General features: G+C 40.1%; 1 protein-coding gene across 1 annotated transcript; it reads left to right on the top strand.

Annotated features, from left to right (window-relative positions):
• Positions 1-2,024: 2,024 nt before the first annotated feature.
• pik3ap1 (phosphoinositide-3-kinase adaptor protein 1) lies at positions 2,025-14,943 on the top strand. The gene is made up of 17 exons (XM_084561918.1): positions 2,025-2,226; positions 3,324-3,755; positions 4,348-4,769; positions 5,033-5,177; positions 5,274-5,416; positions 5,502-5,634; positions 5,869-6,074; positions 6,173-6,347; positions 6,449-6,511; positions 6,594-6,845; positions 6,940-6,996; positions 8,179-8,372; positions 8,468-8,540; positions 8,691-8,858; positions 11,361-11,431; positions 12,391-12,491; positions 13,767-14,943. Exons 1-17 carry the CDS (start codon positions 2,196-2,198, stop codon positions 13,879-13,881), a joined length of 2,781 nt encoding a protein of 926 aa, XP_084418044.1. The 5' UTR covers positions 2,025-2,195; the 3' UTR covers positions 13,882-14,943.
• The last annotated feature ends 1,984 nt before the right edge of the window (positions 14,944-16,927 follow it).

The raw sequence follows: 16,927 nt of genomic DNA, 5'->3' as shown, positions 1-16,927 counted from the left end.
CTGCCAAAACCAACCAAGCACCAAAGAAAAGTTTAAATCCCTCAACCACAAATAACAGCTCCTTGGCTTTGGTTTGACAAGTGTCTGGAAGTTTGTTGAAGTAATTTTATTATAGATGTGATGGTGTGCTGTTCTGCGCGAGGAGATGTTTGAGATGCTGTCATAGAATCTCCTGTGAACGCTTTGTTGGCCGTTCAGGTTCATCAGTTCACATCCAATGATCGGGATCTCCTATGATTGCCTTGTGTTTCTTGGCTTTTACCTCGCCTTCTGATTGGTTTAGTGCGTCCGAGCCATGCCAGGAAAATGTACCTCGAGTGTAGCCTTCAACTCTCAACTCGCATGCATGACAAAGCAGATCAGATGTGTGCAAAAGGGGATTTCTTGTTTGAGGTGCTCATCTGTTTTCCTGCTTGTGACCTGTGAATTGAGATGTGACGCATTGCACTGTGGGACTGCTGGATCTTTGTACACCAATCAAGCGTAACATTATGACCACGTTATGACCTAATACTGTGTAGGTCTCCCTTGTGCCTCCAAAACAGTTCTGATTCATTAGAGAATGGACATGGTCCTTCTGAGGGTGTCATGTGGTGTCTGGCAGCAGGATGTTGTTAGTGGGGGACCTTTGGGTCACATGTGGGCCTCTGTGGATCGTCCCACAGATACTTAATCAGTTAGGGAGCTAGTGAATTTGGACACCAGGTCAACACCTTGTGATGTTCTCCTGTGTCAGGCTGCATCCTGCTGGGGACGGCTGCTGCCATCAAGGAGTGTCATTGCTGTGGGGTGGGGGTGCCTGCTCTGGTCTAGGTGGGTGCTACATATCTGATATATACGACTTGGGAGTGTCATCTTCTTCCAACTTTATCTTAAGCTCAGGCGAAAGTAGTGATGTTTGCAATAGTTTTTTGCAGCGAAGTCCCCGGCAAATAAAGACGCACGTACTAACTTCCCACTGTTAAACAAACTGAGCCACTGTGTGGAGTGTCTCTATCCAGCATTGAGGGATTAATGCTACAGTATCTTATCACACCCGTGTACTTGTCTAGGTACCTGTCTGGATCTGCCCTGTACACGTTGTTTGCTCTGCAGAGGGACAAGTGTCATGGGGGGGGTCTCTGCGTGTCAGCTAATGTAAGTGAGTGGCTGTTGCCCTCTAGTGGTCGTACCGCTGTGGTGCCACATGTTATGGTGCGTTCGCGGACCCATTAATTTGTTATTTGCATATTTGTGTGTATGTCATGTATGTGTGTGATCATTTTCAGTTAGCATTTGAGCACAGTGACAGTTGAGTGTCTGCCAAAGAGAGAATATTAATCATTTTTATCAGTTATGCGTCAAAAAAGCTTGGAAATACACACTCAAAAAAATCCCCTTTATTGTCACTTTGACTGTAGGCGGTTTATTAATAGAGGACATCACACTTTATGTGTCAAGGTGCTATTTGCTTAAATTTTCACATAAATATCTAAGGGCTGGAAAAATTTTAGATATGTACGTTTAACATCTTTCATTTACTATAATTTTAGAGTCTCTTCAGTGTCTCCAATGTTCCCACAGGGTCATGCGTGTTTATTTAATTAAATTATTGTCTTACAGTATCACTCTGATTATGAAACTCTCCAGTCACACTACACCTTGTTAAGGAAGTGAAAAAACGGAAGAGGCATGTGGCTCACACAACAGGTGAACTGTTTTGTGAGCATGTGTGTGTGTGTGGGTTTGTGTGCAGAACTGTTGAGAATAGAGAACAAAAATTCAAGGTGTTGCCTGCATAAAGTGTGGTTAGTGTTCATATTAGTTTCTCTCTGGTCTGTGCCCTGCATGCCTCAAAAATTCCTTCCTTTTTTCTTTAATTTGCCACGAATAATCAAGTGTCTACCAGTAATTAATGCCAAACGTCTAAAGGCACATCCACTTGCTGCAGACGTGTTGCGCATTCCGACACGACAGTGGTGCATTTCTCACTTCTTCAACTGTTTCAGGAAGTGGGGCAGAGTCACCAAAATCAGGAAACAAAGTGTTGCTATTAATACAACTGAGCAAAAGGGCTATAGTTGGTGAAAGCTAATGTAGTCTCTTTTGACGAGCAGACGAGTTTCAGTGCGCTTGAGAAGCCAAAAGGAAATATTTGGGGCATAAAGATGCTCCTTGTCAGATGATTTCGTGCATTTTTTTGACGCTTCACCACCATGGAAGAACCCTTCTCAAGTACAGAATCAGGTGAATATGACACATCATCCACCAGTTTCTTTTAACTTAGTTTCAGGTGGCAAGGATACACCAAAGAAATGTCACTTGGTCTCTTTGCGGTAGGTCTTTATTAACCATAAGTCTTTGAGAATATTTTCTTTTCTTTTTAATTGGATTTTATTTACCAGAACTTTCATTGGGCACTATTTTCTGAACTTTAAAAAAAGAGGAACCAAGCTTCTTAGCCGTCCTGTGTGGTTAAAATGATGCGCCGGTTAATCAAGAATTTCCCACACGTCTAAATTCTAATTACCCATTTTATCGCCGCTTTTACAAACAGATGGCAAGTCTTATTGCGCTGTCATTAGTGGGAACTGCAATGAAGGTGAATGCTCACGTTGAGTTTCTGTCCTGGTTACCGTGTACGGAGGTGAACTTGACCTGATTAAACGCTGTAATGAGTCAAACAAAATTACTCTGACCGGTGTTGACACAGCGCGATGTTTGCACAACTCCTTGTTGGCTCTCCACAGAAATGTCAAACAGATCGGACATTCATTCTTCAGCCACAGTCACCTTGACATTCCACACAGCTGGACAGCTGGTGTGTTGTGGTGCATTTCCACAGCAAACATTACCTGCTGCAACATGGACGGCAGCACATAATATCACTAGTGTCATGTCTTTATTCAATTCAATTCAATTCAGAGCACTTTATTTGTCCCCAAGGGGCAATTTAAAAGGGCGCATTGTAGTAGCTTATTTCACAATTTCAAGGGACAAGAGACACAGTCAACAACATAAGCAGCACGCATACTGTACAATCAACCAACACATATTTCACAGGCACACTGCGCAATCACACACTGCATACCACATATCATCATTCATCACATAGTAGTAGTTCTAAAAAGTTCTAAGAGTTCTTAAAGTGCTTCCTTAGTGCTTTAGGGTAGTTTTTGAGGACCGTGACTCATTTGACATAGTGATCCTGTATCAGCAATGATTAAGAGGAACTAATGATAAATATTTTCCTGTTTTACGTTTTGGTTAAGCAAACTTGGAGACTGTTTGAGTACATGTACTCTACATACTAATCACTCTGTAATATATATTTTGTTTTTCAGAAAATCCTGAATCCCTGCCGTCACATGAGCTGTTGATTCTACACACGTCTGAGGCGCAGGAATGGGCCACGTATTTGCAGCAGATCTTGAAATCTTCTCGAAAGTTCCCCAAAAGGTCCATTTTGCTCTACACAGTCAGCTCAGCCGATCAGCTTCACGGATACAACTTTGAGTGTTTCCAGAGGTGCAAGTGCATTGTGCTGCTCCTCTCGGGCGTCTTCTTTGACATCCTCTATGACCATAACCATGAACTGCAGGGAGCGCTTCAGAGACTCCTTTATCCTCCACACAGAGTGGTGGTGCTGCTGTGCGGCGTATCAGAAGAGGACATATTGACTGAGAGTTTCCAAGACTGGCCGATCTGGAGAAAACTCTATGCCGATGATGAACCTGCTGTTTATGTCTCCACCATTTTGGAATCAATTGCTGAGAGTATGCAAAACTTTAAGTCACATTTAATAATTTCTTAATTATGCCAATTTATAAATCCATATTAATAATACACCAGTTTGTGGTTTATGATTACGTGTATACTGTAACATAGGCTGTAAGGCTACAACTTTTCTTTTTCTTTTCTACATAGTGACCCAGAGGGAAAACAAGAGTCATATTATGTAATTTACCTTTATTGTAATTATCTTTACAAGTAAACAGTGTGGAATTAATGTGGTAAAGTTTTGAGATCAAACTCTCATCCATTGATATTGTAGTGAAGTGCACAACTAAATTTCTTAAAGGGATTTGGTCAAGATTTTGAACTAGTGTTTGAAAAATAATCAAAATCATCAATGTCTTCTAACACTCTCCAAGTGTTCCTCAAATTTAAGCAATAAATTATAAATTACATCAGAAAAATATAAGAGTAAGTTAAGTAAGTTGCTCTTAAACAGAAACTAGACATTTCTAAATAATTAAGGGTTGATTAAAACACCTTTAATCTCTGTAGGATGACTTAAAGGTGTTTTTATTTGTAGATTATTTAGGTGGCGCTATAAATAAATAAATTGCCTTTTATTGTTCAAAGGTAGACGAGTGGAGGCTGAATACAAGAGAGAAGCTGCTGAAGCTGCTGCAGCTGCGGCTGCTGCTGAAGCTGCTGCGGCTGAGGCTGCTGCTGAAGCTGCTGCTGAGGCTGCTGCTGCTGCTGCTGCCGAGGCTGCCGAGGCTGCTGAGGCTGCCGAGGCTGCCGAGGCTGCTGAGGCTGCTGCTGCTGCCGAGGCTGCCGAGGCTGCTGAGGCTGCTGAGGCTGCGGCGTTCCACATACCAGAAGTCACTTCTGAATATCCCACCACTGATGAGGCAGAGGAAGCAGTGTCAGAAGAGCAAAACGAAACTGTCCTGGAGTATGAAGAGCCTGCCAGCACGTTGAATTCAACACATGGAGAAATTAGTTCACCCACGCACATCTCCTGTCTCACCGTTCAACCAAACAGAGTTCTGTGTGGGGTAAGATGGAAGTGAAACAGAAACATCAAAGGCTACATTCATATGGATGATGGAGATACTTTCTCTTTAAAATGTTGTGAGAGACATGATTGCGCACAGTTGGACTTAGCATTTACTCTGCGTTTGCTGCCGTTAATTGGAGCAAAAGAGTTTTTATTTGCATCAGTGAGATATTTTACCGTAATACAAGTTTTCTATATATCAACTAACAATATCTTAAATGAAAATAAACACTGAGATTTTATTCTGTTTTCTCTTTATAGGAACAGGAGACACTTTATATCATTTTCTCACACAAAGTAGACGAACAGTCAGCACCAGAAGTGGAGTTTTCATGTGACAATGCGGCTGTGAAAAGGGTGCAAAGCACAGTGGAGAATGAATATACTATAAGTGTCATCGCACCTGGTCAGTATTGACAGGAAGTCATGAGACCCCAAACTGTCATGTGTCACATTTTTATTGCAACTCTATTAGCTGAACTTTTTTTTTTTTTCCATTCAGATATGCCTGCTGGAATGGTATCCCTGACGATGCTCACAAGCCAGTCAAGCATCAGCTTAAGTCCTGTTACGTATTACACCAGCATGGGAGAAGTCAGTCGATGTCTTGAAAATGCAGCCGATCCAGTCAACTTCCTCTGTCAGGTGAGACAGTAGCATTGTTGGCTTTTTTGCAACTTTAATTGTTTTTGAGGTGATGTGACTTATTATTTATTTTTTTTACTTCCAGGCTTTCAACTTGACATCCAATGCAACAGAATCATTGGACAACCTGCTAACTGACTCATTCAAATCCAGGATGCCTGCAAATAGTCTTCAGCTGTTTGGAATCAAACAGATCGAGAAAGAAAATATGTCGACATGTGAGCATAGTACTCTGATTTCTTGCTCCGTCGATTGCCAACTCTGATTATAAGTGTTACCCGAGTAGATGGTGGAAGACATTCAAGTGTTGCATCATGAGAACAGCAGTAAACTGTTTGTTCCATCGCTGCAACGCCTGTTGGATCTTTTAAGATAAAACAACAGAGCGTTAAAGCAGCTTTTAGTGGTCAACATAAAGTCATATAATTTGGTTGTGTCTGTTTGTTCTCTAGATCAGCGGAACGAGGACCTTCCCACCTTGCTCCATTTTGCAGCCAGGTACGGCCTGAAGAAGCTGACCGACGTTCTCCTTCAGTGTCCCGGGGCTCTGCAGGCCTACAGTGTGATGAACAAGGATGGAGATTACCCAAACACGCTAGCAGAGAAGAGCGGCTATACCGATCTCAGACAGTACATTGATGATGTTGTTCTAAGTCCAGTGAGTATTTTCATGTAGTATTCAGCTATTTATATTCTGGCAGTCAGTCAGGTTTTTTTGTAAGTGTCTGCCCGTCTCTTGTGTTTGAACAAATCCAGGAGACAGCAGACGTGGTCGAGACTCCCTTAGAGAACACCATCGGTACGGAAGATACTGCAGAGATATATGAGGCGATGTCTGCCTCTCAAGATATGATTATGAAGTACACAGATTGCCCCGAGGATATATACGAGTCAATGCTGGAGATCGACCCTGAATGTGCAGAGGACCTATGTAAGATTAACCCTCATTTATTGGTCCTGACAGTGATGAATATTATGACACAGGTTGTAGCATACGAGGATTTATTTTTATTTATTTATTTATTTTTTCAGATGAGGAGATGACTGCGGTAGATGAGAATCGTGAGGAAGCGATGCTCAGGAAATTCTTCCAAGGTATACATTTAACCAGATTTTAATGAACAGTACGAAGAGTGTGTCCTGTACAATCTGTAATGTATGACGCTGTTCCCTTCAGCAAAACCACGTGAAAATAATGTACCACAACCCCCACAATGGAAAAGTGATGAAGAGGAAGAAATTGATCACGAGAACTTTGATGAAATTGAAGAAGAGGAGGATCCATACAACATTTGTCCAGAGGACATCTATGATACAGTGGATGAGCACAATACCTACAACCCAGCAATCCTGAACCGTCCACCAGCCCCCATTCCTAGACCTGAGAATAAGGCTGAGTCTGAAAAGTCTACGACCTACATCTCTAGAGGTATCGTGTAGTCTGTTTTTATGTATTTTATTTAACTGACTTTTTTTTTTTTTTTTAATAAAAGCAAAAGTATATAACTAGAAATTCTCATCAGTATTTTCAGATAAAGGTGAGACAGACAGTAGAAGAGCGGGATCGGAATATCTTGCAGGTAATGCACATATGAGATTTATTTATTATTTTTTTTTTAACATTTTTTTATTGAGTTGAGTTTGAGCTCGTCCAGCTAATTTAGACACTTAATTTTGATTTGTCATTTGCATTTCAAGTTTAAAATCATTAACAATGTCATCATCATTTTTATTATAGTAAACCAGTCACTTTACTAAAGCAGCATGCGACAGTTTTTATACGCACACCTTAATTATATCCAATCACATATGTGTGATATGTCTTTGTGGTATTAATGTTATGTCACATATGGCTTTTGGTGTAACCAAATTGTTCAGATAAAACCAGTAACCATTGTAGTGAGTGGTCACAGCTAACTGTACGTTAGGACCTATTTAGGTCAGTTTGTTGCTGACTGAGAGAAAATGCTCGCATGGCCTTCAAGTGTGACATTTATGCCAATCACAAGTGTACATCATGTCATCTACAACCCAAGACGTCATGGTGTCTGGGCCACATATTTCCATATTTAACCTGACATGTTAAAAATAAAAGTTTAGAGAATTAAATAGCTTGGGCGCCCCCACTGATAGCTTGCCTGGTTGACAGGATGTCTCGTCCCCTATTTCATCACCTCACTTCCTGTCTCGCACTGCTAGTTATCAAGCAAATACCATCCCCCACTCACCGCCCCCTCAAAAAAAAATAAAAGGGGCTTGAAAAGGGCTCATTAAAAGTAGAATGTGTGGATATTCTTTGTGATATAAGATGCACAATCTGACATTCCAACTTAATAATAACTGAATAAAATAGAAGGGTGCAGTAAAGTTAAAGCAAAGATTAAGGAATAAATGTAATTTCAATGATTTCATTATTAAATAAATATCTATTTACAAAAATGCTTCAGACTAGTCTGCTACCCTATACTATACTAGCTAGTAGTCTACTAGTCTGTATTTCAGTTTTATTTAATTAAAGTTTCTGTAGTTTTTCACCTTGTGGTTCAAGGTCTTTAAATAAACCAAAATACATTTAAATATTTTTAAATGCTGTGCGTCTTTCATAAACTTAGACCTGCCTTCATGTCAGCTTACCGCAGCGAGCTGTGATTTATTTTTACCTTACATTGCTAGTTTTTGATTTCCAAATAAGTAATGCAAAATGGAGGTCACAGTTCTCTATGACTGAAATCTTTTTTTTTGTTGTTGTTGTCGACATTCAGCTCGGCCTGTGATAGAAGCACCCGTACCCGCTTATGACCCGTATGCCGGGATGAAGACTCCTGGGCAGAGGCAGCTCATATCCCTCCAGGAGAGGGTAAAAGTGGGGGAAATTACCGTGGATGAGGCCGTCCAAGAGTTCAAGGCTTGGCAGTTTGACCACGAGAGAAGGGCAAGCTCGATACGCTTTCAGCAGGTACCTCAAACATACAAACATCTGAAGTAATGATTGATGGTTGAGCAATAAATCTGAACATACCTCATTCTCTTTTTTTTTTTTTTTTTTTAAAGGAAAATCTGAAGAAATTACGAGACAGCATCAGCAGACGCCACAAAGAGAGAGACAAGACAGGAAAAGAATTTGGTAGAATACTTTGTCTATTTATTATTTGATTCATCTCCATGATAGATTAACTATGAGCACGATTTTATGTCGTATTATGATTAATACGTGATAGCACATAACATCCTGTTACTGTTTTTGTTTTTATGTGGTCTCTCTTCTCTGTCTTAGGATGTGAGATAAGTGCTCCGCTGCAGAGGAACTTATACTGGGGCACCACCATGACGTTAGAATGTGCCGTGTATGAGCCGGCACCCAGAGTTGTGGCTCCGCCTCCTCCAGCGACTCAGATGATCCAGAGAGGAGGCTGGAAGACAGGTAGCACCTCCAGCACATCTAGTAAGTCCCAAGCTCTTGTTTTTTCTTCTTGTGTGTATGACTTTATATTCACAACCCACCTCCTTGTGTTTTGAAGCTCCATATTATCCTGGCAAGTGAAAACTTGTGACAAGTTTTGCTATCCACCTCTCGTCTCAGTGTTTATCCTCGGTTTTCTCTAATTACCGCACAAATAATACACTGCCTGGCTAAAAAAAAAAAGGTCACACACTCTAATATTTCGTTTGACCTCCTTTAGCTTTGGTTACAGTACGCATCCTCTGTGGCATTGTTTCGATAAGCTTCTGCAATGTCACCAGATTTATTTCCATCCAGTGTTGCATTCATTTTTCACCAAGATCTTGTATTGATGATGGGAGAGTCTGACCACAGCACATCCCAAAGATTCTCAGTGGGGTTAAGGTCTGGACTCTGTGGTGGTCAATCCATGTGTGGAAATGAAAATCCACTGATGGAATAACCTGGTCATTCAGTATATTCAGGTAGTCAGCTGACCTCATTCTTTGGGAAACATAATGTTGCTGAACCTAGACCTGAGCAACTGCAGCAACCCCAGATCATAGCACTGCCCCCACAGGCTTGTACAGTAGACACTAGGCATGATGGGTGCATCACTTCATCTGCCTCTCTTCTTACCCTGATGCCCCCATCACTCTGGAACAGGGTAAATCTGGACTCATCAGACCACATGACCTTCTTCTATTGCTCCAGAGTCCAATCTTTATGCTCCCTAGCAAACTGAAGCATTTTTTTCCTAGTTAGCCTCACTGATTAGTGGTTTTCTTAAGGCTACACAGCTGTTCAGTCCCAAAACCTTGAGTTCCCTTCACGTGGTACGTGCGGAAATGCTCTTAGTTTCACTATTAAACATAGCCCTGAGTTCTAATGTTGTTTTTCTTCAATTTGATTTCACGTTTAAGTGATCGCCGATCACGATCAACCTAGATTTTTTTCTGACCACATTTCTTCCTGGTTCCCCACTCCGTTTTCTCTGCTTGATGCATGCCAGTGATTTGACTCTTCTCAAACAGACTAACATCTTTTCCATGACCATGGGATGTGTCTTTCAACATGGTTGTTTAAGAAATGAGAAGCTACTCATTGCATCAGTTGGGGTTGCCAGCTGAAAGATAGTCACCCATGCAGTAATTATCCAATAGGAGGCTCGTACCTATTTGCTTAGTTAAATCCAGGTGGCGACTTGTTTTTTTTGGCCAGGCAGTGTGTATAATGTTATATATTTATTATTCAGGGTTTAATGGAAAATCATATTGTGTCTTAATGGGTCTGTAACAAATGCGCTGCAGCTTGGTGCTGATCTGTGAACCCGAGAGACAACAGAGTGGGTCTGACTCAAATGATTTCAAGAAAAAACAAAGGCCAGTTCGCTCACTGGTTTTGAAGTCCTGCTTTGATGGTGACATAGTTCTTTGATCTATTTCTGCTCATGAGTTCTCTCTATGAATGCAAGTTAGATCTAATATAACTTCTGAGTACTGAGTATATAGTCAATCATCAGCATAATGTATTTATATATGTATGTATATATCTTTTACAAGTACAGTATGTACTTCTTTGAAAGATGGGTGTTGTTCTCTTACCTCTTTATAAGGTGAACTGGTACATTTTGTCCTGCAGCACACCTTCAGTTTATTCAGCTATTGAGCACATTATACATTCATTCACGCATCTTCTATAACCACTTGTCCTGTGAAGGGTCACAGGGGGGCTGGAGCCTATCCCTGCTGTCCATATTATGCATATCATTATTAAATTAAAAAGCATTTTTCTAATGTTTATGCTGTTCTTGTGCCAAGTAATGTGACTTTATTGTGAACAGTAGTTTGTCAATGACTCTCAATCCATCACGAGTACAAATGTAATACAGTTTTATTGTGTTTTATAAAGGAAAACCTTTCCTGAGTTGCTTTAGTTAGTGTGCAAATATACAACACCAACAGGAAAATAGGGCCAATTATGTGTCTAGCCGTTGACATGTGTGATGTTGAAACACCCAGCATGGATTCAGCAAACACTTGCGCTGTTGCAAGAAAATGTAGTGCTGCAAAGAGGGTGGTGGAATCTCCCCGGGCTGATTTAAATCTTTTCTTTAACTTTTTTTAAAATCTTGAAATGAACTTTTCCTGTTTGAGTAGATAAAGTAAACAAAAATATACGATAAGAGTGCTTGCAAATTTCGGAGAGACAAACACTGTGCTTCCACAAACACTGATGTGTTGTCAGAAATTATTAGCAGACGGCCTCATGATGCTCACATTAGTCTGTGTGTGCTCTGCGGGCTTCCTAGTTTAATCTCGCTCTGATCGCCCGCACCTCTGCCTGCAGACATAATGTGCAGCGTGTTTCTCGTGAGGCTTACAAAGATATTTTTATTCACTTTTGGTGAAGTGGTCTTACGACATAATTCACCACAAGCACTAGCCTCAGGGAAACTTGTCACATGTTTTCTCTTCGTCTTAACCTGTTTTTTCTTTACATCAGGTACTGAGAGCAACAGGCTGAGCACCCACAGTAACATTAGCCTCAGCAGTGGGACAGAGCCCGACTTTGAGGTGAGCCTGAATCCCTGGTTGCCTTTTTCAGGAAAATCTTGCGGAAACACGCCTTCCTTAACAGAATGTGACATCCTGGAGAGTTTACGACAAATGTTCTTGCTGGTCTTAACCAATCTAAAGCTACCCTTTCTCTCTCTTCGGACGACTGCACCTAGAGCATTCGTGACGTAACTACATGTGCGTCAGACAGTCTTTTATTCTGTTTTCACTACTTCAGCTTTTCATTTCCTAATAAGAGTTAACAGAGTACAGGCCTAGTTCTGTTTTAGAATTCATTAGTTTAATGAAGCAAATCCCACGTGTTTCTTTCTTGATAAATTGTGAAAACTCGACGCACATTGCTCAATGTTTTAATGGTTAGTCAGTGACCACAAGTCAAGATGTAATCAGTTCTTGCATTAATGTGTTCAGCTTTAATATTGCAGGCTCAATTGAGTTATTAATCTGCAGTCAAGTAACTGGAGTTATGTAACAAATATGGCGGAGTATTATTTGCCTAAAGTACTAATCAAGTGAAGTACAAGCAACTAAGGATTAGTACTGAAATCCCCCGCTCACATCGTGTCTCATATCTAACGGAGGTAAATCTGCAATTGACAGTAATGTTATGGTAAACTGGTACATTTTGATAATGTGACTATTTGTTCATTAATTTATTATACATTTGGTTTTTAAGACTTCAAAACAAGATGTATTAAAAATCCTTAATCTAAGCCAGTGTGATATCTTCAGATAGATTGTTTTGTGTTTAATTGAGAAGCAAGAACAAGACCTTTCATACTTCTGTGGCTTTTTTGTTTGTGAAACTACTTAATGTTTTATCAAAAAAAGCTGTGGATTAATGTTCAGTTGACCCAGTAAACGGTAAAGCATTACTGAATCTTCAAAATGCCCTAAAGGTTTTATTTTTATTAGTGTTTTTGGTGTGATCAAATATACATTTGATTCTTTTAAAGGACTCACTAGATAATCCTCCCCCTCCACCACGACCCCCACGGCCGTCCGAGCCTGTGCCCCACGTTCCTCCTCCTAGGATTCCTCCAAGGATCCCAGAAAGGTCAGTCTAAAGAGTTCAGCCGCCCAGTGTGTCACGTGAGATCGATAAAAAAAAACGTTCACGGGCAGCGATGAATGAAAATAGATGGTAAAGAGGAAACGTTCACCCGTCAGTGTTTCACAGCTGCGAGAGGAAACGAATGGTGAGAAAGTGTTGATTGACGCTGACGTTTATGCTCTAAACATAAATGCCCTCCGTACGCCGATAACAGAGCTCACGCTGTGAACATTTCAAAACTGAAAGCTAAGATCAAAGCGACTCTAAAAGAGGTCGGATTGTTAACTGTTAGCTGCGATGAATTCCTGTAAGTTTCTTTGACTGATAGAGGCTGTTCTGCACAGCTTATCTCTTTAAAAAGTGATGCAGGTAACGGTACAGGGTGTACCACAGAATGTCAGATTGAAACTCGTCGTACGCCACTGTCTGTTCAGCTGTAGAACAAGGCTTAGAACAAGGACTGAAATGACTCATTTTGTTTAATTACCATGTAAATACAGTGGTGATAAGGGAATGTGACCGTGAAGAGGAAGCAGCTTAAAGTTCTGCCAAAATTCAGGTTTAGCATTTAACTAAAGAAAAAAGAAGTGAAGAAACGTGTAAGAAAATGTGAGCTGGAAATAGTGTCTCTTTAAATCTGTATGTGTGGGTTTAATTCTAGCTAATTTTATGGTACTGTGAGATCTTGTCTTTAGGTTCTTTTAGCAGTGGGCGAGACAGTGTGTGTGAATTTATTCTTAACTGAAAGTTAGCAGGGATGACGATTTGTTATATCGGTGTATTTTAAAAAGGTTAAGGTATACAAATCTAAATAAGAATTAGGAAGTGAATGCATTTCATTCTTGCATGTCTAAATTAAAAGCTGTTTATAGAAGGTGTGAGTTTCATGCAAAGTGCAGTTTCTTCATTTGTAGCTGTGAGGCGTTACGAATAAAAATAAATAAATAATCAACCTAATGTGCACAGTTTCCCAGCTTTGAAACTTAAACCCTTTGGGTGGCAGTGCAGGCAAGCATTGTAAATATAACATTCATTCATTAATTCATCTTCTGTAACCGCTTGTCCTCGGCTCCCTTCTATTTACCTAGAATTTCTGGGTAAATAAATGGTACTGTCTACTGTCTGGGGGTGAGAATTGCTTCTTGTTTTTTGTTTTTGTTTTTTTAAGTTGAAACTATCATAAATTGGAAGTCACAGTTTACCCACCCTTTACTGTATATTTACTGCCGCATTAGAGGCGATAAACGTGGCAGCAGACTAACAGTGTGTTTCCCGTAGGGTGCCCGAGATGGTGCATGAGCGCTACATATCCTGCCCGACGCGAGCACTTCCTCAAAGACCCTCTTACAGGCAAACGGACTCGGCACCTCCCTTACCTCGGCGGACGCGGTGACTGCCACGTCTTCTGTGGTTTGTAAAGTTGTGGCTTGTTTCATGCAAGAGTGAGAGAGGAAAGAAAAAATTTGTGTACCTCTGTAAAAAGCCTTCAGGATTTAACAAGATCAACCCAGACAGGCAGAAAGATATTATTTTAGTTTTTTTGCTTTTTTTAAATTAATTTTATGCTTCAGTTCACCTGATTCTGCTCCCATAATATTTCACTGTATGTGTGTGTAAGTTTGCGTATTTGTGTGAGTGAGTGTGTGATAGGATATATATGTCACGTTACTGTAAAAATTAATTTCACTTGAATGTGGACCATATAAAACAATGATTATTATTATGTATTCTAATAAAATTTATTGTAACATTTGGCTATTTAGTTCTTTTTTGGAGTGTTTTAAGTACAATGTGTTGTAATATTTGTATTAATATTGTGGTGGTCGCAGAAATAAATCAGATATTCCTGTATCTTAAAGTCACCTTATTTTACCTCAACTGATCTTAAAACCTTAAAGTTTGGCTGTAATGTATGAATAATAGTTTTCCTATAGGTGGAAATATACCTAGGTTTTTATTTGGATTGTCAAATAATCTTTGGAAAATACATTTAAGATCCATGTCTTGTAGTGAACTATGCTAATATGCTAATTTTATTAACTCAAAGGTTCTTATTTTATTTATGCGCTACAACCGCTGTTGATTTATTGGTTGTGCTATTTGCTTTGGTCACTTGATGGTGCTCCGTAGTCTCTATTTCTCTTTTTTTTTATTAGTTTGTGAAATCTATTTCCTTGTTTTCCTCATGAAGCGCATAGAAGCTCAGTCAGATGATCATGCTGTTATGAATATAAATGAACGCTGGCTGCTAAAACTGTCCCCTTTAAAGTTTTCTGAGGAGGGAAGATGTGCAAAGTGTGAGACAGTGTAGCCTGCCACGGCTTCTGGTAGAAACTTTCAAAATAAATTTCTTTAATAGTCTCCTAAATACTGCATCAAAGTGATATATATACCTATTTCTATTTTACTTACAGTAATATAATTAGATTTTTATTTTAGGATTCGGTGTATAGATTTGAAGTTAAAACCTCTTGACGCTGCGCTCAAGTTGTGATTCATTTTAATTTTTTCTAACTAAGCTTTTACTATTTTAGGTCAGTGTATTTTTAATTTTTAATTTTTGGTACTAGTTTAGAACCAAAGTGTTTTCATGTGACTTGTGTCAAAGGTCATCTTAACTGGTGAAGTGAAACTAATACTGTACATCAAAAAAGAGGAACACGTTATTCATGAGAAATTCAAACAAGAAATGCATTTAACTGAGTTACATTTAATGTCTTCGTCTTTTTTTTTTCAATTGCGGTTATTGTAAATATAGACATTTAGCACATTGGCAGTTTTTGTGTATGTTGGTGTATAGACCACATTTTATGTATGTGCATAAATCATTTTAAAGCTGTTCTCATCAGTAATTTGTCTAATAATGATGCCTCAAATGACTGTGGGGCATTTTAGTGTTTTGTCAGCTCATTGTTTTGGTGAGTTTTATTGTTTACCAGTATTTTGCAGCTAAGGAGCCATTAGTTTCTCCCCAGGGGCTGGTGGTGACCAAACAAGGCTAAAAGTAAGTAAATATTGGACAGCTACAATGCTGACACCAGTGTTGAGTTTACAGCTACAGACTTTACAAGAAACGTGTCTAAACACGCACAGTTTAAAGTCTGTTTTATATTTGCATGTACAGCAGCTACGGTTCTACTGCTTCTTTCTCCAGCAGCGTGGGAGCGATTGAGTCCAGGCTTTTATTGTGAAGGCGCGGTCCCGTGGAGCTCGCCTGGCTGCGCCGTGCCGCGGTGTTGACGCAGCTGAAGCCGGTGAGCGTGAAGCGCTGACAGGACGCTGGTGGAGAGCAGCAGCAGCAGCAGCGGCAGCAGCACAGAGCACAGTGAAGTGTGTCTGCAGCAGCAGCGAGCACAACGCTGGATTACCACCACACAGAGGTACGTGCTCTCCTCCTGGTAACCGCTTCCTTTACTGTTATTAATGTCACCACTCCCGCCCCCCTTATTTTTATTTTTTATTTTTTTTTTTAAAAACAGAAACCACTAACACCCCACTTTGATTATTATCTCATTATGCAAAATCTTAACCACGTCATGCAGCCTGTCTTTTAATAATCTCACGGTGTGCTCTGCTGTCGTTTTACTTGAGACATTTGTAAATATAAGAGCTTCTGTGAGTCAGTGGGTTGTGATTTTTTGGCTTTGGGACAGCTGCTGCAGTAGAGGCTAAATCCATACAGTGGGAATGCGACCCGCCATGGGTGCAGCACTCTTGAAGCTCAATGCCCTGGAGAAAACACAAATCTGGGATATAATTAAAGGTTTCCTGACTGTACACCATCCCGAATACCTGATCAGATCATTCTAAAAAGACTAACTGGCTGTTTGTTGTGCGTTTATTTTAACTTGGCAGGCAGCAGCTTTACTATTAGTGGCTGTCATTGTGGATGGGCAGAATACAGGCTACTCCACATGCATACAGTATGGCTGTGGCATCACGACCATGTACTTAATGCATATCATGCGGCATGGAGGTGTCCATTCTCCATCACTTTGATTTCAATGTCACCAGGTTAGACTCCTGCCTTTGTGCTTTCTAATAAAGCACATTGAATACATAACGTAAAGAATAAGACGTGGCTTAAAGTCTGTGTTGCCAGCTGTTATACTTACAGTTCCAGATGTTTCTTAATGCTGCATTTAAAAAAAAAAAACAGATCATTTATAATATATTTTTTTACACTGTTCATTATTTTCTCTTTATTCCAGTGATATCTTTGTAACATCACTGTTGTGCCACTGCACAGTAGTAATATCCTGAGTACTCTCTGCAGCTATTGACACAAGGACCTGAATGTTAAACTCTAGTCTGACAAACAGGTCCGCCCAAATGACCAGCATGTGACACGAACATGCTTCACAGCACTTTACAGACTTCAAAAAAGACTTACATGTATGTGTACGAAGAACACATTTGAGCTGAATTCGCCGCCAAAC

The sequence above is a fragment of the Chelon labrosus genome (assembly GCF_963514085.1).
Source record: "Chelon labrosus genome assembly, chromosome: 15".
Taxonomy (NCBI): Eukaryota; Metazoa; Chordata; class Actinopteri; order Mugiliformes; family Mugilidae; genus Chelon; species Chelon labrosus.
The sequence above is the reverse complement of the archived record's forward strand: the minus strand, read 5'-3'. Positions and strand labels throughout refer to the sequence as shown.

Bases quoted from the DNA above. Each gene is read 5' to 3' on its own strand.
- pik3ap1 (XM_084561918.1), top strand. From the start codon at position 2,196: ATGGAAGAACCCTTCTCAAGTACAGAATCAG. The intron at 2,227-3,323 runs GTGAATATGACA...TTTGTTTTTCAG, and splicing joins CTTCTCAAGTACAGAATCAG to AAAATCCTGAATCCCTGCCG. The intron at 4,770-5,032 runs GTAAGATGGAAG...TTCTCTTTATAG, and splicing joins CAAACAGAGTTCTGTGTGGG to GAACAGGAGACACTTTATAT.